Source organism: Pseudonaja textilis, chromosome 2, assembly GCF_049901715.1.
Source record: "Pseudonaja textilis isolate UNSWEBS1 chromosome 2, rPseTex1.2, whole genome shotgun sequence".
Classification (NCBI taxonomy): Eukaryota; Metazoa; Chordata; class Lepidosauria; order Squamata; family Elapidae; genus Pseudonaja; species Pseudonaja textilis.
The window spans coordinates 80,376,381-80,400,639 of record NC_141991.1 but is presented as its reverse complement, the minus strand read 5'-3'; the positions used below and the strand labels follow the sequence as shown (position 1 = coordinate 80,400,639).

General features: G+C 38.4%; 2 protein-coding genes and 1 long non-coding RNA gene across 6 annotated transcripts in view; 2 read left to right on the top strand and 1 right to left on the bottom strand.

The window, feature by feature from the left end:
* MEIKIN (meiotic kinetochore factor) overlaps positions 1-12,923 on the top strand; it is a 29,135-nt gene extending 16,212 nt beyond the window's left edge. Inside the window, exons 10-14 of the mRNA XM_087924422.1 lie at positions 1,774-1,868; positions 3,855-4,013; positions 7,695-7,799; positions 8,643-8,766; positions 11,276-12,923. Of these exons, the coding sequence (XP_087780548.1) occupies positions 1,774-1,868; positions 3,855-4,013; positions 7,695-7,799; positions 8,643-8,766; positions 11,276-11,391 (599 nt within the window). The 3' untranslated portion in view covers positions 11,392-12,923. The remainder of the gene's footprint in view (positions 1-1,773; positions 1,869-3,854; positions 4,014-7,694; positions 7,800-8,642; positions 8,767-11,275) is intronic.
* On the bottom strand, positions 8,646-17,670 carry LOC113433743 (uncharacterized). The gene is made up of 5 exons (XR_003373709.2): positions 17,532-17,670; positions 12,664-12,979; positions 11,314-11,362; positions 9,837-9,937; positions 8,646-8,760 (listed from the first exon to the last, which is right to left on the bottom strand). It is a non-coding gene; the product is annotated as an uncharacterized LOC113433743 (long non-coding RNA).
* Positions 17,353-24,259, top strand: part of FNIP1 (folliculin interacting protein 1) — a 99,174-nt gene continuing 92,267 nt past the window's right edge. For 3 of the 4 annotated variants that reach the window (XR_015741724.1, XM_026696468.2, XM_026696467.2), the window contains exon 1: positions 17,355-17,609. Coding sequence is in view for 2 of the 4 variants with exons in the window: in XM_026696468.2 (XP_026552253.1) it covers positions 17,515-17,609 (95 nt within the window). In the remaining 2 variants the exon portion in view is untranslated. Of the gene's footprint in view, positions 17,610-24,259 lie in introns of all 4 variants that reach the window. The other variant, XR_015741725.1, reaches the window with a different exon arrangement.

Below are 24,259 nucleotides of genomic sequence, written 5' to 3'. Positions count from 1 at the left end.
GGCCTAGAAGTCTGTCTCCTGACTTCTAGGCCAGCGTCTTAACTGCTACAGCAAACTGGAACTTCATAGCAGCTATTACAATTTGTTATGGAAGTTGCACCTTTTTGTGGAATTGCATGGCTGTTTTCTGAAGAACCTTTCGACTCTGAAGCTCTAAAATTGGTTGCAGTTAATTTAGTGAATGTTCATCCCAGATTTTCTGAGATATCTTATTAGGGAGAACTATTCAAAGCAGCCTTCTATACTGTACTCAGATTTGGCTGATCTTTGACCATAATAAAATGAACGAAATACCCAGGCATTCAGTTCATTAATTTCTTGAGAAGTCTCCATTCTCTTTGAAGGGTCATGCATCTGTCTGTCTGTCTACTACATCTATCTATCTATCTATCTATCTATCTATCTATCTATCTGTCTGTCTGTCTGTCTGTCTGTCTGTCTGTCTGTCTGTCTGTCTGTCTATCTATCTATCTATCTATCTATCTATCTATCATTCTTCTAGTGTTGAAATAAAAATAAAAAAACAGAAGTTGTACATCTTCTGTTATATCATCTCTGATTTGGATCATCTCAAACCATGGATTTTTCCTTCCCCCTGGTAGTAGCTTCTACCTTAATATTTTTCCTAACCCAGTATTTCATTTTGTCACAAGTTATAATCAAATGCCTTGATCCTATGTCAATAAAGGAGTAAAAACATGCTTGCATAAATGTGTATCAAGCTCCAGATCATACCAAATAAGGTCCTTACACCAGAGAAGAATCTGCTGAAAGGACATGGTACAGAATATCATGTGGCCAAGCATTTCCTCTCATACTATTAAGCACCTGTTTCCATGCCAATCATAGAGGAATCTGGGAAGAAATGAATTAAGAACTGAGGGTGTGCGTTCTATTATAAAACATTCACAAAAAATTAGACCAGGATTGTGCAAAGGCTGGTGGGCAGAATCTTTAGCAAAGAAAACAAAAATCCTTATGAGCTGTGTTAATTAGATTAAGGCAACCCAACTACCTTATGATGGAGCAGAGTTTTTCCCTTCCCCTCATCATTTGCGTGACAGGGAAAGAAAGAATCCTATCATAATGGTTATCTGGAGAGCATTTTGGAGAAGTAAGAAAAGGAAGCAGGGAAATCAAGGGAAAGAGGGAAGCCTGATTCTTCTCATATACTGCATTGGAAGACAAGGCGACTGAGACAGAATGGCTCTGGTGAGGAGTACTGGGCACAGAAAATATAAAAATGAGGGTTCCTACCTCCGTTGGAAGCCAGTGCAGCTTTGTAAGAGATTCCTGTACTGATTTCAACTCAATGCATGAAGTCCAGCCTTCAAGGCATATCTTGCTACACTGTCTCCGTTTCCAAGCCAGTATCAGAAGGACTAAAGAGTGACTGCAACACTTTGATTGGCTGTTAGTGGGGAAAAGTGGCAACAAGCTACAAAATCACAGCTATTTCTGGCTGCAGGCTGCACCCCATTTTTTTGGTCACTATGGTAACCGTTGTGAGTACCTGATTCATCTAAAGTAATTGGTACCCTTGGATACATACATCAAGTGCAAAATGCTCATTCCCCCTTTGTAGAGAGATTTTGAATAAAGTGGGTAAGTTATATATAGTGCAAAGATATAATTATATGTTCTGAAATTGGGAATAAGCGCGTGATGCTGTTGATGGGTCTCTGAGTCACAAACCTGTGGCTGGCAAAAATAGGGCCATTTTTTTTTTCAGATGACTTGAAACATACCGTAGTGTTTTGTTGTATTTTTCAGGGAAACAAGTATGTAAAATTTTGTCTGCAAATGAAAAAAGACTTAAATCACAGCCTTCTGGGGTTTCATTATTGCTTCCAGAACGAAAAAAGAAGGTAACCATTTTTAATACTCTTCAGCGGTCATGTATAAATTGGGCAATGTGTGATTACCTTTATTTCTTGTTTATTTGACCTCTGTACCACAACCCACTGTTTTTATAAGTAAGGAGAATCTCTTTACTGTTACAGTGAATCACGTTTGTGAGAATTTCAACTGAAGTGTTAAGTTATTCATTGCCAGGCTGTTATAAAACCCATAACAAAACACGCCTTCCAAACAAAGTAGTAACACATCTATATTCATTGATGGAATTGGACATGAATTAGACATGATTCCCACTTGACAATTGTAAGCTAATATTGAAGCACTGCATCCTTCTTTGGAATATCAAGCTGGTATGAATGATTGAAGGGGGGGGTGCGGTGGCCTAGAGGTGGAGCTCTTGCCTCATAATCGGGAGGATGTGAGTTCGATCCTTGGTAGAGGCAGATATTTCTTTTTCTGTGCACACTGAGAATATATCTGCTGAATAAAACTCCACATTGGTGACAGGAAGGGCATCCGGCCAATAAACACTCAGCTCCATTCAGTTGTCCAGCTACCACCCTGCAAGGGATTTGGGGGTTGTTAAAAGAGGATGATGATGAATGATTGAAAGGGGACTGTAACTGGGGGCTTTCATGGATAACAAAAATTAACATTCGCTTGAGCTGAGCTCAACCCCTAGCGTGCATGTCATCCATGTAGCTTTCATGGCAAGATAACAGAAGTGATTTGCTATTATCTCTTGATTTTTTATTTTTTTTAGATTTCCCAATCTGGTCTACAACCCCACGGTTTCCTGGTAGTCCCCCATTGAAGTCATAACTAAATTTAACCCTGCTTAGCTTTTTCAAGATCAGCCAAACTTGATTAAATGCTGTCCCATTCTACAGCTGTAACCATCAAGGATAGGGGTAGAATGACAGGGCGGGGTTTCTCACCAATATGCTTCCCATTACTGATAACTGATGGAAGAATACTTTCAGTGGAATGTGATAGATGGGAGGATTATTTAACCAGTCCTCTGTTCGCTTATTCTTGCCCACAATATTTCTCGAGTTTCTCACATGTCTAGGCAGTGTTATTTTGAGTTTTGGAGTTAACATAAGAAAATATTTTTTGATACTGTCGTCCTGTTCTTAGATACAGATGCCCCAGAAGGGGCAATTGAAGTTATTGTAGTGTTATGATATCACTGGATACCTTAAACGGGACAAAGCTTATGAGGAAGGAAATCCTTTATATAATCTACATTCTTCTCTTCTCTCATGGACTTATTAGAGGATCTTAAGGAACTGAAGTCACCAAAAACTCCAAAATACAGAGCACGACATTAAGGAGGAAAGGAACCCCATGTTGCTGGTATCCAACTTCACCAGAAAGAGAGATCCCGAACATATCCCGAAAATATTTTTATAGCAGTTGAGGGTAGAAAAGTGGGAAATCTTAGGGATTTTATTTGCCAGCCAGGTTGGGGAAGCTAGGTAAGTCCTTGTCAGTGTCCCTGGAGCTAGTTCTATTGTTAAGCAAAACAGGTCTTTCATGGTAAAGGGGAAGGAATATTGAAGCTGATAGAAGCCTAGGAGTTTTCCTGTAAGAATGGCCATGGGCTGGACTGTGAGCTGGTGACTAGGCTTTAATTCTTTCCTTTAGATGGGATTGCAAGGGGTTTTGTTTTGGGGTAGGGAGGGTCAGTTTGGGTTTGATAGGAGGTGGTAATGAGAGGCTGTGGGTTTCACTCTGGTTATGTTCAAAAAACAGGGAGGAAAAAAGATGCAATCTCTCTTTTCAGTCTCTATTTTCTCCAAAAAAACCAGCTGTTCTTTACAATAGTGGGAAAATGAGTGTAACCTCCTCTATAATGTGTTAATTCGTTATGCTTTTAGAAATGAGATCAAAAATGCAAAATGCTTTGTTCACATTAGGTTATTTTAAATGTAAGTACATTTTTCACTAGTCTTGATTTTACACTGATGCACATTTCCTTTTAACTTTAGACTGAGGATCAAATACCCGTCAAAAGGAAATGTAGAAAAAAAATAACATTTGAAAATGAATGTTCTATATCCTCTCCTCATGGACCACCTTCCTCTGGAAAAAACAGCTCCAAGGAAATGTGTGGGTTTGCAGCATCCAAACCTCCAAATGCTGACATGGTATGTAACTACTGCCTGTGTCTGAAGGCCATGGGGAAATGGAGTGTATGTATAAAAGGAAAAAAAGAAGGTATATAAACCATATTGAACCTTGCACTTAGAAATTTATTTATTTATTTATTTATTTATTATTTGTCAATTGCTTACAAGATAATAGGTACAAGTAAAAACATAGTTATGAATACACGGATACATATAAGAAAAATATATAAAAGAAACAATAGGACAGGGACGGTAGGCACCTTGGTGCACTTATGCACGCCCCCTACAGACCTCTTAGGAAAGGGGTGAGGTCAATAGTAGACATGGTTAAAGTTTTGGGGGTTTGAGGAAGAAACCACAGAGTCAGGTGGAGTATTCCAGACATTGACCACTCTGTTGCTGAAGTCATATTTCCTGCAATCAAGTTTGGTGCGATTAATCTTGAGTTTGTATCTACTGTTTGCTCTTGTGTTATTATGTTTTGAAGCTGAAGTATTCATTGACAGGTAGGACATTGCAATGTATGATTTTATATACTATACTTAGATCGGACTGAAGGCGGCGTAGTTCTAGGTTTTCTAGGTCTAGAATTTCAAGTCTGGTGATATAAGGTATTCTGCAATGAGTAGAGGAGTGGAGAACTCTTCTTGTGAAATATTTCTGGACTTTCTCAACTGTGTTAATATCAGATACGTAATGTGGGTTCCAGACTGATGAGCTGTATTCAAGTATTGGTCTAGCAAATGTTTTGTATGCTCTAGTAAGTAGTGTAATATTACCAGAGAAAAAGCTACGTAAGATTAGGTTAACAACTCTTAACGCCTTTTTGGCTATGTAGTTACAGTGGGCTCTAGCACATAGGTCATTTGAGATGAGTATTCCAAGATCCTTGACAAGAGTTTGGATCATCAACAAGGTCTTGACTATTCAGCCTGTATTTTATTTTCTGATTTTTTTTGCCAATATGTAGGACAGAGCGTTTATTGTTGAGATTTGAAGTTGCCATTTGTTTGACCATTCTGATACATAGTCAAGGTCTTTTTGAAGGGTAGCAGTATTGTCTGTGGTGTTGAATAGCTTTACATCAACAGCGAAGAGAACACAGTTGCTCTTAATATGATCACAGAGGTCATTTATGTAGACTATGAAGAGAGTTGGTCCTAGAACACTGCCTTGGGGGACACCACTGTTGACAGGTACAGAATTTGATAGGACGCTCCCAATTTTGACCATTTGTTGTCTGTTTGACAGAAATGCTTCTATCCAGTAATGCAGGTGTCCAGAGATACCGTAAAATTTTAGTTTTAGGAGTAGTTTGTCGTGTACTACTGAATCAAAGGCTTTACAGAAGTCTATGTAGATTGCGTCTATTGCTTTGCCCTGATCGAGTTGTGTAGTCCACATGTTTTTGCAGTGGAAGAGTTGCAGATTACATGATAGTTTTTTCCTAAAACCAAATTGTTTATTAGAGAGTAGGTTGTTTGTTTCTAAGTGGAGGATGATGGATTGGTTAATAATTGATTCCATGACTTTACAGGTGACACAACATAAAGAGATTGGTCTATAATTTTCAACTAGGCTGGGGTCTCCCTTTTTGAAGATGGGGATGACCATGGCTAGTGGCCATAGCTTTGGCAAGGAGCTGGTCCCGAAAGATTTTTCAAAGATTACGCTTAGAGGTTCTGCTATGGCAGTGGATAGCTTTTTTAAGAAGTAGGCACATATTCCGTCCGGTCCAATAGATAGAGATGGTTTTAGATTGCGTAGTGCTTTTTCAACAATGTCTTCTTTAAAATCAATATATATTAGATCATTGTAGTTGTCTGTGGTTCGACTAGGAAATACTGGGCATGATCCATTGCTGTTTACAAATACTGAGCCAAAGAATGTGTTAAAGAAGTTGGCTTTAATAGTGTCGTCGCTGCAGTCTTTACCATCAAGTCCTTTCAGGGGTGGAATGGACCTTGAGTCTTTTAGTTTGTTGTTTACAAAATTGTAGAAAGTGCGGGTGGAATTGGTGAGTAGAAGGTTTTCTTGTTTAATGTGATAATTGGTACATTCAGTTTTTATCTGGTGGCATAAATTTTTGTATCGGCTTTTGAAGTTGGCAATGTGACCAGATCTGTTTTTCCTCCAAAGTGATCTCTTTTTGGATTGAAACTTCCTTTTTGTTATGGGTAATTTGTTTTTTGTTTTTTCTGGTTTTGGGAGTTGTTTGATGTTTGATGACTCTTTTGACTTCAAGTAAAAATATGTTGTAATGGTCTTCTACAGTATTGTATCCAGTGAATAGAAATTGCCAATCAAGGGATGAGAGATCATTGTCTATAAGATCATAGTTGCCGTTTTTGAAGTTATAATTGGGGATTCCGTCGTTGTGATGATTTTTGTATGGACGTATGTTGAGACAAAAGTCAATCATGCTGTGGTCACTGTTGGAAAAGGATTCTTTAATTTGTATTCCAAAAATTGAATTCAAACTATTGCAGAAGATGAGATCGAGGCAGTTGTATAATATTAACATAATGGCAGAAAATAGACAGCTATGAGTTATTTGGCACCTTGACACTGAGACTGAGAATGCCTTTAGCCATCTATTTCAGGAAAAAGATCCACTGGGAAGAACACCCTCATAATTAATCAAGCTTACTTATTCAAGACTGGATACATAGGCCCCTTCCACACATTTATGAATGCAAGCTTGCTCATTTGACTTTCCATGTTTCCCCAGTCTGCACAAATGTAGATATTAAATTCATCTTATCAAAAACTGGCACTTTTTAATTTGGGTAGATAATCTGGAATTGTTTGATCAAGGGATTCCATCTTACAGAATAATCACCTATTTTCTATTGCACTAATACTCTATAGGGCAGTTAACCTACAATAGGTTCTTACTTTGATTGAATTTAAAGGCAGGGTATTAACTGAATGCATAAATAAACACCTTTATTTCTTTGCTACTAAATGAGGTTTTGTTTTTATTGTGTGCTTATTTTACAAACTTTAAACTACCTGGAAATGTTATGTTAAAGTATCTTAATGGCACCAGACATTCTGGCTATACTAACTAATATTTTCATCATGTAGGTAACAATATAAATGTTTGTTTGAAGTATGCCACTTAGTAATGTTTTCAGGGAAAAAAGGTGTTTTTTTAAAAAACAAATGAGCCAATTTGCTCAACGGCAAAAAAGCATTAATAACTTTTGTACATTGTTACTTCTGGCAACAAGTATCCTTACTTGCTTGACAGTTTTTGCTTGAAAAATAAACACTGAGATGAAATGACTATCAACCAGAGTTTCCAATTTAAATGACTTTTATCAGAAACTCAGGCAAAAGTGAATAAAGGATTACTTTCTGTACATTTTGAATTATCAATAGCTGAGATGCACCTTAAGACTGAAGGTTATATCCAGACATTTTTGTATTAAACATGCTTCCCGTTCAAAAGAGTATCATGTAACTATCTACTTGAACTTCAACTGCTTTTCTGATCTAGAGCCATAATGGTCTCTATGAGGAGCCAGTTTTTATAAGCCACTATTACAGCGTATTTTGACAAAGGGAAGGCTGTTTTGTGCAGTCCAGATATAAGCTATTCCTGTAAACTGAAGGTCATGAAATATTTTCCTTGAGAAACACACCCTCTGATTAACCATACCCCCTTGCACTTTTATTTTGCTTTGGTTACAGTTAGACTTATTGTCCGCGCATGAAGCGTCCGTCCAGGACAACTGTTTGGCATACAAAGAGTGTCCAAATGTGAATTCAGAAGCAATTGTTCCTCTTTTTCCCCAGGTTATATATTTCTTTACTTTTTCTATGATTCAATATTAAATTAGTATGTGATTTTTTTTTATTTAAAGCATCAAGGTAAAATAGAACAGGATTTCAAATGTTTTCACAGTTCTCTCTCTCTGAAATGTGATATATCCTTAGGTCTGATTTTCTTCTGGTTTTATACTTTGGATAAAGGATGTTGGTTCTGAACCATGAATATTACTCTCTTTCCTCCTGTATTTGGGCTCTTTCTTGTTTTAATATATTCTTGTATTTTCAAGTGTCACTTTTTTTTCTTAAAGTATTTTACAAAAAAAATCAGTAAAATTAATGGCCAACTTTTGCTGCCAACTTGCAGAGCCTTTCCACCCCTGGGTATATTGGGTAAGGAAACATTATGCTTTATATTGATTCCATGTAGAGTTTCAAATAGGTTGACATTGTTCTATGGCTCCTTTCAAACATACTGTCAAAATTCTGAATTAATTTTGTATTATCACAAAAAACTTCTGGTTTGTGTGCTTTCCTTCCCTTTTACCTCTGGCATGGACTCAAGGGTTTAAATGCAAATCTTTTAGAATCATTTAGTTTTGTTCTTCTGTCCTTTTTTCTGTCCAGGAAATGCAGAATCTGAATATAGCCTTTGCTCTTAGTTTGCTCATTCCTAGCTAGGAATATTCACAAGAAATAACTCTGTTTAAAAATGAAAGGAAGTAGTTTTGATCTCATATCCATTTTAGAAAAACACATAGGAGTGTGAGCACAAGAGCCAAAAGATTATACGTGCAATGCTTATCCAATAATTTAATGTTCTGAAAACTACTCCGTGTTGTATGAATAATGTTCTTCTGTTTCATTCAGAATTTACATAGCCCACCAGAAATCTGCTGTATTATTCAAGCTTCACCAGGATTTAGACCGCTGAAAGTAGTCCAGCATTCAACAAAGGAAAAAAAAGGGTTTCTCCCACCAGAGGCAACTGAAGGTAAAAGGAAGAGAAAGAAAATATTATGAGGAGCTATCTTAAATGGGTAACATGCTTTCAGATTCTGTATGCAGAAAATAGTTTGTGGTAGTTTGGGATAAAAGCTTCACAACAAATTCCAGTGCACTGCAACACAAATTGCTTGGAAAGTGAATTGAAAAAATGTGAGATTAGCTCGTGAGTTCAGATTATTTCTTGGCTATACATCCCCAGAATAATTTGTGGGCAATACAAAAAGCTATTAAGTCAATTTTATTTCTACCTTTAAAGGTTAGCCTAATTAATTAATCTAGTATAAAACTATCGCTCAATCCACCAAAAACATAACTGTAAAAGACAAATAAAAAATAAATAAAAAAAAATAAAAGTTAAAATAAGCAAAAAAAATAGTAAGAGAACACCTGTCTGATCTTGATGAAAACAAATCACCGGGGCCTGATGGATTACATCCCAGAGTTTTAAAGGAGCTGGCAGAGATCATCTCAGAACCACTGCACCATATCTTTCAAAAATCCTGGAGCACTGGGGAACTACCGGAGGACTGGAAAAGAGCTGATGTGGTTCCCATCTTCAAAAAAGGAAAAAAAAAACAGACCCAGGAAACTATAGACCAATCAGCCTAACATCAATACCCAGGAAGATACTGGAAAAGATAATAAAATAACAGATCAGCCAACATCTAGAAACAAGTAAAGTAATAACTAGCAGTCAGCACGGGTTTGTTAAAAACAGATCATGCCAAACCAATCTTATTTCATTCTTGAACATAGTGACTAAATTAGTAGACCAGCGAAATATTGTGGACGTAATATATTTAGATTTCAGCAAGGCATTCGACAAAGTAGACCACAACCTACTTCTTAGTAAGCTAGAAAAAAGTGGAATAGATAGCACCACCACTAGATGACTTGCAATTGGCTGACAAACCGTACTCAATGAGTAGTCCTTAATTGGTCTAAGTCTACATGGAGGGAAGTAAGCAGTGGGGTGCCACAAGGTTTCATCTTAGGGCAAGTACTCTTCAATATCTTCATTAATGACTTAGATGAGGGAATAGAATGGGAACTTACCAAATTTGCAGATGATACTAAGCTGGCAGGAATAGCTAACACCCAAGAAGATAGGCTCAAAATCCAGATGGATCTTGACATACTAGAACACTGGGCCGGATCTAACAAAATGAAATTCAATATAGAGAAAAATAAAGTCCTACACTTAGGCAAGAAAAACCAAAAGTACACATATAGACTGGGTGAAACCAGGCTCAATAGCAGTAATCGTGAGATATATCTTGGAGTCTTAGCTAAATATGAGCCAGCAGTGTGCAGCAGCAGCCAAAAAAGCTAATGCAATCCTAAGTTGCATTAACAGAGGGATACAATTGAGATTAAGTGAGGTACTAATACCACTCTATAAAGCCTTAGTAAGACCGCACCTAGAGTACTGTGTCCAGTTTTGGTCACCACATTATAAAAAAGATGTTGAGACTCTAGAAAAAGTACAGAGAAGAGCAACCAGGATGATTAGGGGACTGGAGGCTAAAACATATGAAGAATGGTTACAGGAACTGGGCATGGCTAGTCTAGTGAAGAGAAGGACCAGGGGAGACATGATAGCGGTCTCCCAATATTTGAGAGGCTGCCACAGGGAGGAAGGGGTCAAGCTATTTTCTAAAGCTCCTGTAGGCCAGACAAGGAATAATGGATGGAAACTGAACAAGGAGAGATTTAACCTGGAAATAAGGAGAAACTTTCTGACAATGAGAACAATCAACCAATGGAACAGCTTGCCGTCAGAAGTTGTGGGAGCATCATCACTTGAGACTTTCAAGAAGAGATTGGACTCTCATCTGTCAGAGTGTAAGCTTGGGCAGGGGGTTGGATTAGACGACCTATAAGGTCCTTTCCAACTCTGATTATCTGTTATCTGTTAAAATCAGGAAAGGCAAAATTGGTAATGTTGAGCATAATAGCATGTTATATTGTCTAGAAATAATTATAATAGGAAAAGATATGGGAGATTGTTATGATCGAAGGATGGCAGTTTATGTATCTTGTTTGTTACCAAAAAGTATATTAGAGCTATGGTGTCACAGCGGTTAGAATGCAGTTCTACTTTTGGCTGCCAGCAGTTTGGCTGTTTATTTCTCACCGGCTCAAGGTTGACTCAGCCTTCCATCCTTCTGAGGTCGGTAAAATGAGGACCTAGATTGTTGCGGGCATTATGTTGACTCTGTAAACTGCTTAGAGAGGGCTATAAAGCACTATGAAGTTGTATATAAGTCTTAAGTGCTATTGCCATACTATAAGAACAGCTTTTTCTGCTGTATACCATCCAAATTTCTTGTTATATTGCATTTTGGGCAAGGTTTTAGATCTATTTTCATTGACAGTTCTGACTGTTCTACAGTTGTAATGTTGTTCCCAAATTCAACAATATAATACTGATGTATTTTCTCCAAAAGGTGAAACAGAAATTTTATCCCAGTACAAAAATATTTATATTTCAGATATTGTTACAAGTTCAAAAAAAAACCAAAAAACTCACCAAAGCAGGAAGAAACGAAGCAGAGTACCTGCTGGATCCTCTGCAGTATCTACCATAAACAGCACATATAATGAGTAAATTCATTGGCATTAAATTCTATTGCAATAAATTATATTAAAACTATCTTCATTATCTTATATATTCGTATAATTATATCTAATTTCCAGTATTTATCTACAACATGCTTGTTACATGCTTCTGAATTGCATATTTATTGAAGAATATGTAAAATGGTTACCTAGGAAGGAGATTGTTGGATTTGCATATGGTCACTTATTATTTCTCTGTTGAAAATTACTTTAGTTTACTTCTTACTGTTTTCTTAAGAACAGTATGAAACATTTACTTGGTTGAATCATTAAAAAAAAGAAAAAATGGGAAATTGAGAAAATGGAAGGCAGCACATAATTAAAGAAAATATCTGGCTTTTGTACATTTGAAACCTGGTGGTAGTTTTAAAGGAAATAATGGGGGGGAAATATTTCAGGATGCATGTATTTTGATAGGTAAAATATTGTTCAATGATTATAAAATGGCATAAGTTTTGTGTTTATGTTCTGAATTATGTTTTTGAAACTATTTTATATATCCTTAATATATCTCAGAGATATTAGTCTAAATTCAGCTAAATTGAAATCTTTGAATTTAAGCCAATTCAAACTAATTGCTTCTATTTTTCATTTCAACTAGACTGAATGTAAATTAAAATGTGAAGCTCTAATACTTTTGTCCTCTGAATATGTAAAAAAATAAATTATTTTTGTTAGCACAATTCTTTTTAACAGAGTGATTTCTTTTCCTCAACGGATTTTAAGACAAAATGTTAATATTTATTGCTAGTTTTAAAGAGATTTTTCTGCATATTATTTTTGATAAAGCAGTTTCTGTGATACTATTCTCTAAACATGTTTATCATGGTTTACTCAGCCCAGTTTTCTGGTCAAACACAACACACTGAATTATAAAATTAAACAAATCAAGTTGAGTTTGCACAATATAATAAGCTAAAATGTATTTTGCCTCGTGGTGACTCAGTATGCTGGGCAAATCTAGTCTGTAGTCTGTTTTACTCAACCTTCTCCCTCTGCCTTAAAGGCTGGCTTAAAATTTTGTTGATGACACAATGTTTGGTGTACCTTTTGGTTTGTAAGTATCTAACATACTTATAAAACTGAAGTGTGGTGGCTAGAAGAGGAGATCAGAAGCAGCTGCTGCTTTTTGTAAACTAACCAAAGCTCCTTTATTATGCCCGAGGTGGTTTTGTGCAACCTTTTTCGGAGAACAATTTTACTGATGCTATTCCATGAAAATATAATCAAGACAAAACAAATCTTTGCTGGCTCTCCTTGCCTTTGTTGTTTGGTTGTACCAGTGGAATATTCACTTCTGATTTCCCTTGATGTTATTTTCCAAAACATCTAATGTGGTCAAGGTCACTTTATAATGAAGATTCTCCTCTGATGGATGTCTTCAGTGGTGTTGACATAAGCACAGCAACATATCCAGCAAGCTTCTGATTCCAGTCAGGAATAATCTCTCCGATGTAGTCCTTCATGGTGTCAGTTCAAATTTTCATCTTACATAACACAAAATTGCTAATGAGAGAGTTTGTTCCTATCAAAAGTCCTTACTTTATAGAACAATAAAAGTCAGCTCTTCAGTTTGCCTGAAAAATTAGATGGAAACAATATCATTTATTATAGACACATTATTACACCTAGGACTGACTGACATTGTCTAGTCACTACTTGATAGCTTGCATATCAAGTAAAAACTTAGATGTATGACTGAATCTTGGATTTTAGACATTTGCTGGAGGTTACATTTTGCTTGCAATCCGTGACCATGATCCTTATCATTTCGCCTACTTAATTGTGACTCACCTAATGTTAAGAGAGTATATAATGTTACTATGTGGGAATGCCATGGACTCTGGCCTTCGAGTCCAGTTTTGTGCATTTGTTTTCATGCATGAACTGATATTCCCCAATCTGTATTTCAATTTTACCTTCCAGGTAAGTTGGGATTCTTGTTCTCCGAGTTTGTTTTTTTGTACATATTACCAAACTAGGTAGCAGCAGGGGTTTACTCTCATTTTATATACTATTTGCCCCATCAGGGAAGAGAAGGAGGAGAACACTCACAACAGTAAAAAAAACCAACAAAAAATAGTAGATAAAGTACAGTATAAAAACACAGAAAAACTTTATAGGGTAATGTTAAAAAAAGCATATTAAAACCATAAAACATGATCAAAGACCAGGTTACCAAAACTTTAATTACATTCAAAACAACCATCGAAGAAGCTCTATTACCCAGTTGGATCTCCAAACCCGGTGGGCAAAGCCAATCTTTAGGACCTCATAAAAGACCAATAGGGCTGAGGGCAATCTAATCCAGGCTTTATAGAAATTTCATTCAGTTGAAATTGAACATATTGTATACATTCTGCTTAACTTGGAAAAAATGTTTTATTTTGTTCGCTTGTAAATGTCATTAAGGCTAAATTATTCCTTGTTACAGTGCAGAGAAGATGGCTTTCAATTTCTCTGTTTGAATTCCTGCTTAGAATTAGAGTATTCTAAACTATTTCTTTAGCATGTTTCAGCTCTACAAAGTTTAATCTTGACTGCTAATTGACTAATCAGTACATAAACTTAAAATGATCCATTTTCAATCTTGAATTAGTATATAAGCAGATTAAGATATTTATTTACACAGTTTAAAAGATTCTATAAAATTTAACTAAAGATTTAGTAAAACTTAAACTAAATAAATAAAACTTGGAATGAAAGCTAAACTATAATAGAGAAAAATGTGAAAGTTTTCTATCCTTGCTTTGTTACCGTTACAAAAGAATACATGGGGTTCAAAGAGAAAATGTATAGTTAAGTCAAATCCTCAATTTTTCCTTCCTAATTCAATAGAACGTTTTACCATTTTTTTCTCCAAGTCAGGAAGTTCCCAAGGAAGTGAAGATCATATTTATTCAGACTTCTAACAGAACAAAAGGAAGAACTGTGCAGACCTATGGTGAGCATCATGGAATCAAAGGTTCTGCTTCTCCCCCCCAAATCCCCCCCAGAATCTATGTTTAGTCACTACTGCTTTTAATTGACTTCCTGATTCCAACATAATTTTGAACTTTTTCTTTCAAGCTATTCTCCTTCCTGGCATTTTTTTTTTAGTCTCCTATCAGTCTAGTATTCGACTGATGCTTCCTTACAAAGAAGTGGCATAGTTTTAAGTGCAACTATTTATTGGCCCTAGAAGGACCATTTTCATTTCCAATATGGGAGAGCTAATTTGGCATAGCAACTAAGGCAGCATCCTAGAAATTGGGAGACCGGGAGTTTTAGTCCTGCCTTAGGCCCCGAACCAAGTAGGTGATCTTGGACCAATCATTCTTAGCTCTAGGAAGGAGACAATAGTAAACTATGTCCAAAAAACCTTGCCATGAAAACGTCAGGGACTTGTTCAGGCAGTCACCAGGAGTCAACAATGACTCAAAAGCACACACCCAAAAGGGATGAAGATACTGGATTAAAGCATTTGGTTTTTTGATCCCTTGAAACTGTGTTTAAGACACATCTCAGCTGTCACCTTCAGTATGTAAAATATATTATCTCATCTTCTGCAATAGTTTGAATTCAATTTACGGAATACAAATTAAAGAACCCTTTTCCAATAGTGACCACAACATGATTGACTTTGGTCTCAACATACGTCCACACAAAAATCATCACAATGACAGAATCCCCAATTTTAACTTCAAAAAAGGCAACTATGATCTTATAGACAATGATCTCTCATCCCTTGATTGGCAATCTCTATTCTCTGGATGCAATACTGTAGAAGACCATTACAACATATTTTTACTTGAAGTCAAAAGAGTCATCAAACTATATGTACCATTAACAACTCCCAAAACCAGAAAAAAACAAATTACCCATAACAATAAGGAAGCTTCAATCCAAAAAGAGATCACTTCGGAGGAAAAAAAAATCTGGTCACTTTGCCAAATTCAAAAGCCGATACAAAAATTTATGCCACCAGATAAAAACTGAATGCACCAATTATCACATTAAACAAGAAGAAAACCTTCTACTCACCAATTCCACCCGCGCTTTCTACAATTTTGTAAACAACAAACTAAAAGACTCAAGGTCCATCCCACCCCTGAAAGGACCTAATGGTAAAGACTGCAACTGCGACACTATTAAAGCCAACCTCTTTAACACATTCTTTGGCTCAGTATTTGTAAACAGCAATAGATCATGCCCAGTATTTCCTACTCGAACCACAGACAACTACAATGATCTAATACGTATCGATTTTACAGTCCCTCTCCATCACCTGCTGGCCACACCCACCCATTTTAGAGAATGGGAAAAGACATGTCACGTGACAACACCGTGATGATGCGTGTTTGACACCCCTGCATTAGCACTTAGACATATACCGCTTCACAGTGCTTTACAGCCTTCTCTAAGCAGTTTATAGAGTCAGCATATTAGAGGAGGCTGTAAAGCACTGTGAAGCGGTATATAAGCCTAAGTGCTAATGCAGGGGTGTCAAACACGTATCATCACGGTGTTGTCACGTGACATATCATGTCTTTTCCCCATTCGCTAAAATGGGTGGGTGTGGCCAACAGGTGATGTATCCAGCCTGTGGGCTGCAAGTTGATACCCCTGTGCTATTGCTATTGCTATATGCCTTGCCAGTAATGTACAGGATGAAACGGAGAGCTACAGTAAATGTTGCAACATTAAATATTCTGTTTCCAGCCTTGCCCTCTTCCATGATTCTTGAACCAAGTTTAGGAACTTTTTGTATATGGGAAGGGAAGTTAACAGTTTTGAGAAGGTTCAAAGATGTCACATACAAGTTTTGTGTGCTGGGATTTTCCTTATTTTTCTGGGGTTTCTATGCAGGCAACACAGACAAATTCTTTTTGGAAACAGCCAGTCAGAGGCAGATGAATAACTCTGACCAATATGGTCATCATGTGTCATCGCCATGGTCAATCTTAATGCATGGCTAGATTTCCTGAAAGGCAGACTGCATTTGTGTGGTCCACTACATCCAGAGCTATATTGCAACACTTTTACCTTGAATCACTGGGTGTGCAGTTTTGTCATCACTGGAACACTCATATCTAGCATACCACTGGTGTAAAGGGTTGTGGAGTGATGGAGGGTGATGGAGAAGCTAAAGTTTTAAGGTCCCTCCTATCTGGTGAAAGATAAAACTTTCTGGGTGATTCCCCAGTCTCACTTTCCTTGGAGCAACTTGCATTCAGTGGTGGCGCTTGTGGGACACCAACAAAGTAGGTTCTTAAGGGTACTGGCTTTAGCTCTCAAGGGAAAAGCACTTAGCTTCCATTGCTGGCGGACTTGCCCATTTTCACTTTTGTTTCCCCAGCCATCTTGACTTCTTTCCCGGTAATTTGTAACTGAGAGGATTTAGGGAAATGACTTTCATAGCAGCCACAATTAATAACTTGGTACAATCACACTGTAACTGTTTCTGTCAGCTGCTAACACAAACGAAAGACTTCTCCCCTCCACACACTTCTTAGCACTTTTGAACTCTTGACTTTTAGAACAATGTACTTAAGAGGCATCTCCTGACTGACCATTTATATATATATATATATAAATTATGTTTATAGAGGCATTTTTGCCTTCTTGCGAGCCACATCATTGTCAGATTTGTGGAACGGCTGCTCGGTCCCAGTTAGGCAAAATTCCCTTGGGCTTGCATGGGATGGACCTAAGGCAATCGGGGCTAAAATTGGCGGAGGGAATCCGAATGAATGTGGGCTAAGCCCCCCACCTCACCCCACCCGCCGCCGCCGCCGCCCACGTTCCCCTCCCCCGGTTTCTCTCCACACCAAAACATCCCAGGGCTGCCGCGCCGCCGAGCCAAGCAGGGATACGGTTTTGGCCCACGTGGGTTGGCTCGGCCAGCCAATCCGCGGCCGGGGAAACCCGCGCGAAGCCCCGCCCTCCTCCTCCTCCCTCCCTCCCTCCCGTTCTCTTCAGCCGCGGCTGCTGCAAGTGATTAATTTTTGTCATATGACTGTCACACCGAATGGAGTCGGGTTCGAGGAACTAAGCTGGCTGCCCCAGCTGCGAACGGGCGAGCGCTAGCACGGCTTGCTCCCTGGCGGGACCGGAGTGTCGCATTCCCAAAATGCCTCCCACACCCACCTTGTTGCAGAAGCTTTTCAACAAAAAGAACGGCTTGGTTTCCCCCGGCAAGGAGTTCAAGGAAGAGGCGGTCTTCAGGTAAGGGAGGGCAGGCGAAAGCCGGGCGAGGCAGCGGCTTGCCAGCGTGCTTCGCTTTCCGCTTTCTTGGCTGCTCGATTCTCCGCTCGATTTTCTCCTACTGCACCCCAGCAACGGGTGCCTGAGGGGAGGCGGGGGGTCGATCCTGGCCTCCCCTCCTCCCCTTCTTGGTCTGGGGCAGCCCGAGAGGCTTTCCGCCCATCTGGATTCCCCGAAGAAGCCTGGAGGAGGAGGAGGAAGAGGAGGAGGCGGCGGCGGGCGCGCAGGATTTCTTTCTTGGCAAGCTCTGCGCTGCCTTGGCGCCCGCATCGCCGGGCTCCCTCTCGGGCGGAAATCACACGGATACGCGCCTTCGCTGTGCGCCAAAACTTGGTGCGAGCTTGCTTGCTTTCTTCCTCCGGGGGTTTCTTCCTCCTCCTCCACGCCGTCTAAACGCGGTCTCTCCCCCCGAAAATCGGGCACATCACGTGCATGCAAAGGCTGCGCAAACCAGGGTTTACATCACTTTCCGTCGGTTGCCAAAGCCTAAAAGAGCCTAAAGGATCTTTTCTTCTTCTTCTTCTTCTTCTTCTTCTTCTTCTTCTTCTTCTTCTTCTTCTTCTTCTTCTTCTTCTTCCTCCTTTTCCTCTTCCTCCTCTTCTTCCTCCTCCTCCTCCTCCTGCTCCCGCTTCAGCTGCCTTTGAAGTTCTCTTCTTTCGCTCTGCATCAGAAGGAATCTCTTCTTCCTTCCACTTGCCCACCGGCTGGTTCATTTCCTCTTTCTTCTTGCCTTGATGTGGCGTATTGACTAGAACAGGTTGTTCTGTTTTTTATTTTTATTTTCAAAGGCTCTTGTCGGCCTTTGCCAGGAAAAGGGGAGGGTTGCAGTTTGGCCAGAGCCACCTTAAAATGGTAAGGAAGGACCAAAGGCAATGACGGTGGGTAGGGTTGTGAAGGAATCTCTCCAGGTCTAGTCACAATACAATCCTGTAAGGCTGCAGGTGCGGCTAGCAAAGGGATATCTGCCCCCCCCATTTTCCCCACCTCTCCTTTTTCTCACCTGTATACTGAAGGGCAGCCTTCCCCATTAAACTTTGCCTATTGAATTGGTCTACACAGTATTCCATTATTCATAGATGGCCTCATACATGGGATTGGTAGCTGGTTGCTGGAGGCATCAGGTTGGGGAAAGTTGCTTTAGAACAAGAATTACTATTCATTTTACATTCGATACTTAATCATTCTGCTTTGGGGCTGGCTCCTGGAAGAAAAAGTGGCCTCTTACATTAAAAGAACCTTAGAGCCTGTTATTATCTATTTATGATGCAGTTTAGTCATATGACTACTATTTGCTTAGAGATGGCAACGATAAGGACTGTATTTAGAGTTGAACCGAGCTTCATTCAGTTCAGTCAGTAACTCTGAAGCCTTGCTGTATTGTCCAGCCTCTTAACAAGGGCAGGGATGTGGCATCTCCATCCTGTACATATTTCTTGGACCTGAGTGCAATCCTGAATAAGGGTGCACTTATGAAACCTGCTGTATTACCCGTTCACAATGATTTGGGAGTAAAATAATTCATAATTCCAATTTGAGCAAAAAGCATTGGTTCATTCTGTGCCAAAGCTTTAAAAATATAGGATTGCACTGACATCGCCAACTGGACTTTTGCAGCTAGAAGAGGAATTACTTGCAAAGTTGGAAATTAGTATTAAAATATTGGTGCAAGTGAGATTCACTGTGTCTCTACATTTAGGTGCATACATTACATAACACGTTCTTTGTCTGCCTTGTGGAAACTGCTGGGTTGTTGCTATTGATTTTGGCATGTATTTAGCTATTTTTATGACATTCCTACTTAAAACTGGCTACTTGCCTTTTCTTTTATGGTGCTCCATCTTTCAGCTTAATGACATGTCAGAAATTAAAATATATAGCCTCAGGGCTATGAGGAACCATTTATCAACTTTGTTTAATTTTGATTATAGCCATGTTGTTATTTCATTGGCACTGGATGCTAAATTTATTTGATAATATCTGTAGTATATAAATCTCCTGTATTATCTCAGTAAAACTATCACTGCACTTTTGAAGGATTTTGTGTAGATTGATATTTTTTTTAAAAAAGCCAGCAACAGTTATGTAAACATCATGGGTTTCATCTTCTTAAATTTAAGACACTGCATTTATTTTTACCTTGACTTTCAGTTATTTAATTGCCCTCTTTGTTAGGAAGACTTTAACTTTAACACCATACAGTTTAGCATTCACTATATTGATGTGTGCAAATAATAAAACAAAATGTGCATATGAGCTCTTTGCTTCTCACACTTCCAGTTTGTTGCCCACCAATGGGCTGTGCCAGCCTGTGGTCAAGGTCTCCCAATAAATATAAAGGTCTAGATCTACAAACTTTGCACTCCCTTAACTAGAAGCAAGTCTCTTGAATTTTGTTGGGCTTTCCCCCCTCAACAGATACAATAAAACTAATCTTAAGTGTTATGAGCAAAACCTAGGTTTCTGAGTGAAACTTTTGTACTTAGAGAGAATTTGAATCATTGTATTACCACATTTCTGATAAAACTCATTAGTTCAATATTTGTGCATCTCTATATTTGAAAGTCCATAGAACAGGGCTGTCAGACTCGTGCCCCACAGTCTGGATGTGTCACATGTTGGCCACGCCCATGCCCAGTTTAGCAAAGGAAGGAAAAGTCCCGATACCCGATAGTCACATGACAACAACGTATGACAATGTGAGTTTGACACCCTGCCATGGAAGGATGGTATAACACTTGTACATATGCCAGTATTCTAGTAGAGGTAATCCTTGACTTATAACCCTTCGTTTAGTGGCCATTAAAAAGTTATAACATTAAAAATTTATGACTGGTTCTTACACTTATGACTGTCACACCACATGATCAAAATTTTGGTGCTTGGCAACTGACACTTGCAATCACATGATCCTTCCCAGCCAGCTTTTGACAAGCAAAATCAATTGGGGGGGGGGAGGTGTAGCTGGATTCATGTAATGGCTACATGATTCACTTAATGACCACAAATATGGTAGGAAAAAAAATCATAAAATTGGGCACAACTCACTTAACCACAACCTTGCTTAGCAATGGAAATTCTAATTGGTTTTAAATCAAGGACTGCCCATAAGAAGGTAACGAAAGTCAAAAGTTTCCGTTTTAGAATGCACAATAAAATTTAAACTTTTGGTCAAATAGAATATTTACTATTACAGTGTACCTTGGAGCTTATGTTTAATAAGTAGCTTTATTAACCAGTTTAAAAATTAGGCATTTTCTATGACAAATTTAAAGAAACATTATGCAGATATAGATGGACACCACTTTGGGGGTGGGCCTTGAGAAATCTTCAGTGTGTATTTGCAATATTTCTGTTTTAAAGAAGACTGAACATAGTTGTTAACATACCCTATGTGTTCATAGCCCTAGCTTGTCAACCCTTCATCGCTTTAATAGCTTGGTTACGCATGCTGTCCACTTGCACATTTTGCTCACTGATTATGACTTCCTGTCTTTTTAAGTAGCAGGGTAGCATTTAAGGTGGTAAAATTTTGATACAAATGAAGCATTCAGAAATTTGGAATGTAAACATGTTTCAAAATCTTGATGATTATAGAGCTAATTACGTTTTGTATAGGGGTGCTGCTGTCAAGCACATTTGATATTGGCAATGCAGATTGTTATTTTTATGAGTGGAATCTCAAAACAAGGCTATGTGTATGTCATTCAAAACACATATTGACACGTGTCTATATGTGACATAGTTTGATTTATGTGCAGGCCTGTATATGTCATATCTACTTATTCTATCCCATGGGTGGAACAGAGAGCATCTCTTCATCTCTTTAAAAATCTGGTAAATGTCCCCCAAATATTTTTTGTTTGGGATCCTATGAAACAGCTTTTGGCCAGGCATGGAGGATTCCTCATGGAAGGGGAAGAAGTAGAAAAATTTACTGTATGAAAATTATACTTGGATTATCATAGAACCCTATTAATTAATGTTGAGGATAATGTTGCCTCTTGATGTACACATATGCCTGTTCACACCTAAACAAAATAGCACAATTTTGCAAGCCAAGTACATCATAGGGAATTAACAAATCATCAGTTACTGGACATGATAGCTGTAGATATCTTACATGATTATTTTCTGATTCTCAGACACTGGGGACAAATCACCATATATTATATGTGCTTTGCTAGAGACGTCTAGTTCCTTGTTAGCGAAATAGCTTGTTGGGATTTGTCCAGCTTTTTCCAACCAGATGGACTGTAATGGCATTATAGCTCTCAGAATTCCCAATTGGTAATACTATCATCTGGAGGACAGTAAATCAGCGTGAGTAGCAATAAATTATCTTGGCTTAATCCAACCAGGCAGCACTGATATTCTTTAGGTTTGTGCATGTGTGTGAATTGCAATATTTACTGTTGATGCCTTGTATATACTAAATTTTATTACATAGTCTGCTTAAAGCCCATACATAACTGGTTCACTGATCAAAAGTTCCTGCCTATCACTTGTTCTATGAAAGGACAAATGAAAAAGGCAACAATGATAAAAGTTGTCCATGTGTTTAAGTTCTGTTTTTATTTCGAGAAAAGTTGACACTCCGTTCTGTTGCTCTTCACAATGCTAAATATTTCTAAGCTCACTTTTCCTGCAAACCTGTTTTGAATTTAATTAGCTGAGTATTAAAACTTTCTGTTTTCCTTACCATCATCTAAATCAAACTGTCTACCGTGGACCTCACCTCACCCCATTCCTAAGAGGTCCTTAAAGGGGGCATGCATAAGCGCACCAGCGTGCCTACCATCCCTGCTATGCTGGCTGGAGAATTCTGGGAGTTGAAGTCCACAAGTCTTAAAGTTGCCAAGTTTGAAGACCTGTGGTTTAGTGCATCATAATTTTGAACAGTCACTGAATGGTCATAAGTTAAGGACTACTTACATGTATGAATCATCTTATTTTACAGCCTTGCCTGAAATGTTGAAACTACTTAAAAATGTTCTATTTTGTAATCCTTTTTAAAAAGCATTCAAAAATGCACATTATTTTCCTGCCATCTGTATTTCCGCCCATGTGTCTCTCACCCTGGTTACAATATTGCACAAGAAGTTGCATCCTCTGGTTTTTATTAGGGGGTGGGAGTGGGGGGAGACCAAATGCTGTTTCTGCACTATATAGCCTTGAGCATGCTTTGTAATGTCAATGTGGCACCGGATTGGCCCCTGGTGATGGATTTGAAGTTATTATTCGATAAAGTATACAGAATGGGCAGAAAGGCTATGTAAGTCTGGATTACTTTCAGTTGGTTGTTTCGTGTCAAAAAGAGTTTAGCCTGAGATTACAGGTGTGCCAGTTTTATCTTCCATTTTATTTGCACAACCGATGAGATTTGCAATTCTCTGTGGAGGAGCTTTTACGTCAAAGCCTTTCATGTACAACTGTCTGCTTCCCGCGCCTCCTACACGTCTGTGCTGGCCTTTCTAAGAAGCTGGCCATCTGCCTGGCATTCAGGTAACTCCTTTTTCAACAGGAATATAAAGCAGTTCCTTGTGCCCCCCCCCCCCACCTCTCTGGTGACCACAGAGATCTGGGAAGGCGGAAAGAAAGAGAAATAAGAACTGCCATTATGTCTATCATGCTAATGTAAACCTTGACTTGTTGATTTATTATTTATTTATTTATTTATTTAGCATACGGCATACCAGACTATCAATATAAATTAATATTTTAACTAGATTAGTAGAACCCAATAAAATTTGTTCAAATACCAATTTCTAGGCCAGAGGCCCTCAAACTTGGCAACTTTAAGACTTGTGGACTTCAACTCCCAGAAGCTATGCCAGCTGGAGAATTCTGGGAGTTGAAGTCCACAAGTCTTAAAGTTGCCAAGTTTGGGAACTCCTGGTCTAGGCCATCTAACCATTGAAGCATTATATTTAAAAAAAAAAATCAGATACTCGACCAGTATATCCTCTCAGCTTACAACTGGTCATGATGTGATTTACAATTTGACATGGGATCCGGCAGTCACACTGAGGGGAGGATACTATACCCCATTTATACAGATGGTCCCAGCAGATGTCGTGTGGGTGTGCAAATCCTATTCAGAATTATCCATTGTGGTACTTCAAAACCTGGCCCCTTTTTTGCGGCGTCATTTATATGTCTTCCTATAACAGGACATTCAGACTTGTTGATTAACAATAATTTAATCAATTTATTTCTTAGTAGGAATTGGTTTAAATCTAGCTGTTACATCTCTTTTCATTTCTCTGCCAAAATGCTTGCATGATCCCTTGGCAGATTTGCCAGAGTTTCATAAAAGTTGTTCTTGGGCAAACAGCAATCAACATTCTTAGCTGTAACTTAATAGGAAGATACCCTATTTAACATAAAAGTAGGAATCTAACACTATAAACACAATTTGCCTTCCTGCAAATCCTTTGCTCCAGAATCTCAGGTCTCTCACACTCCTGAATACTGATCAGCAGATATGCAGGAACAAACTTCACTGAACTCCCTTGCTTTCTTTCCTTGCCTGTATTTTTCCTCGACTTTCATCTTGGCTTATTCTGCTCAAAGAGAGAGGAATGCATTTTCCCAGTCAATTGTATTGGGAA